This window comes from Tupaia chinensis, unplaced genomic scaffold, assembly GCF_000334495.1.
Source record: "Tupaia chinensis unplaced genomic scaffold, TupChi_1.0 Scaffold000159_1, whole genome shotgun sequence".
NCBI classification, from domain to species: Eukaryota; Metazoa; Chordata; class Mammalia; order Scandentia; family Tupaiidae; genus Tupaia; species Tupaia belangeri.
Window position 1 is genome coordinate 6,415,543 of NW_006159630.1, and position 1,778 is coordinate 6,417,320.

General features: G+C 67.7%; 1 protein-coding gene across 1 annotated transcript in view; it reads right to left on the minus strand.

Moving 5' to 3' along the window:
- LLGL2 (LLGL scribble cell polarity complex component 2) overlaps window positions 1-1,778 on the minus strand; it is a gene marked incomplete in the record, with an annotated part of 32,424 nt that overhangs the window by 4,062 nt on the left and 26,584 nt on the right. The window contains 5 exon segments of the mRNA XM_027770787.1: window positions 92-242; window positions 534-814; window positions 1,172-1,276; window positions 1,367-1,520; window positions 1,646-1,713. Of these exon segments, the coding sequence (XP_027626588.1) occupies window positions 92-242; window positions 534-814; window positions 1,172-1,276; window positions 1,367-1,520; window positions 1,646-1,713 (759 nt within the window).

Consider the following 1,778-nt stretch of genomic DNA (forward strand, 5'->3'; position numbering starts at 1 on the left):
ACAGTCCAGCAAGCCCGAGAGGGACAGCTGTGGGGCCCTGCAGCTGCCAGCTCCGAGCTCGGCCTGGACTCAAGGCAGCCTCGAGCCTCACCTCTCCTTGGGGGCCAGCTGGCCGCCGCTTGCGGCTGGACACCCTGCTGCGGCGCATCCGGCGGAAGGACTGGCGCAAGGACTTCTTGAGGGATTTCACGCGGGATAGCGGGCCCTCCAAGGCCAGCTGGTCACTGGGGTGCAGCGTGCACCTGGAGAGGGCATCCGATTGTCAGCACGCCCACGACCCGGGGTCCTCATTGGGCCCCAGTCCCAGACCCGGGCTCCGGCCGCCCTGCTCACTTGACAACGGCGCATCCGGCGGAAGGACTGGCGCAAGGACTTCTTGAGGGATTTCACGCGGGATAGCGGGCCCTCCAAGGCCAGCTGGTCACTGGGGTGCAGCGTGCACCTGGAGAGGGCATCCGATTGTCAGCACGCCCACGACCCGGGGTCCTCATTGGGCCCCAGTCCCAGACCCGGGCTCCGGCCGCCCTGCTCACTTGACAAAGACCTGCCGCCGCTGCTGGTGGTCAAAGAGGCCAAAGCCGTGGCTGGGGGCAGAACACTCAGAGTGCAGGGCCAAGGAGGTGACCACGGCGGGAGGCTGGCACTGCACCAACACGAAGGGCTGGAAGCCGGGCTCGAAGTGCACGGGCCCCGGGCGGGCAGCCAGGCGCTCGTGGCCCTTCCAGCGGTAGCCCTCCTGGTCCTGCAGCAGGTCGGCCTCCACCTGCTCCACGGCCTGCTCCGCCGCCTCGTCATTCAGCTCCAGCACCAGCACCTGGTGGGCGGCACAGGCTCAGCAAACCCGGTACAGGGACGGGACCTCAGGAACCCTGACGGTGGGAACAAGAACCCAGGACCCGCGCCAAGTCCCCACCCCAGACCTTAATCCTGACTCCCGGGGGAGCACCAGCCATCCCAGGACCTCCCTCTGATGGAAGTGAGCAGCCTCCATCTGCTGGGAGCAGCAGTGGTAGCACGTGCTCTGGCCAGCAGGTGGGTACTAGGCCACCAAGGAGGCAGCTCCCGAATCTGCGCCCCCCTTGCCCCATCTGAGCAGGAAGCTCACAGCCACATATGGCCCTAGGTGGCCCAGCCACTCCTCCCGGTCCCCACCTCTAGCCTAGCCTGCTACCTGCCCCGCCGTGCCTGCCACTGCCAGGTAGCCGCTGTATTTGCAGAGGACGATCTTCTGGATGCCCAGCCGTGGGTCGTCACTGTAGGGGTCGAAGGAGCCCACCTGACAAGGGAGTGGGGCCCATGAGCAGCCATGGGGCCTGGCCCAGCCTGCCGCAACCACCCTCCCTGGGGCCCAGGCTCCTGGCCTCACCTTGCGGAGGGGAGGCCACTCGTCCTCGCCCTGGGCATTGAGGTTCTCGTTGGGGTCCGTGTCAGTGAGGAACACCCGCACCGTGCTGAGTTTGTAGAGCAGCCGCAGGCAGACGCCCGAGGCGTCCCAGAACCTCACCGTACCGTCCTCGTGCCTGTGCGCAGAGATGCCTGCCTGCTGTGGGGGTCACTGGCAGCCCGAGGGGCCACCGTGCGCACGCCAGGCTCTGCTCCCACCCCACCAATCCGACGAAAAGGAGAGGGGCGTGGAATCACCTACCCCGTTAGCAGCAGGTCCCTCTGGGGCAGAGCTGGGGCCAGGCTGGTGCCGCCATCGACAGGCCACTCCTAGAGAGAGCACCAAGTCCCTGGGAGAGCTCAGCCGGCAGGGGTGGGGTGGGGCGGGGGGGGGG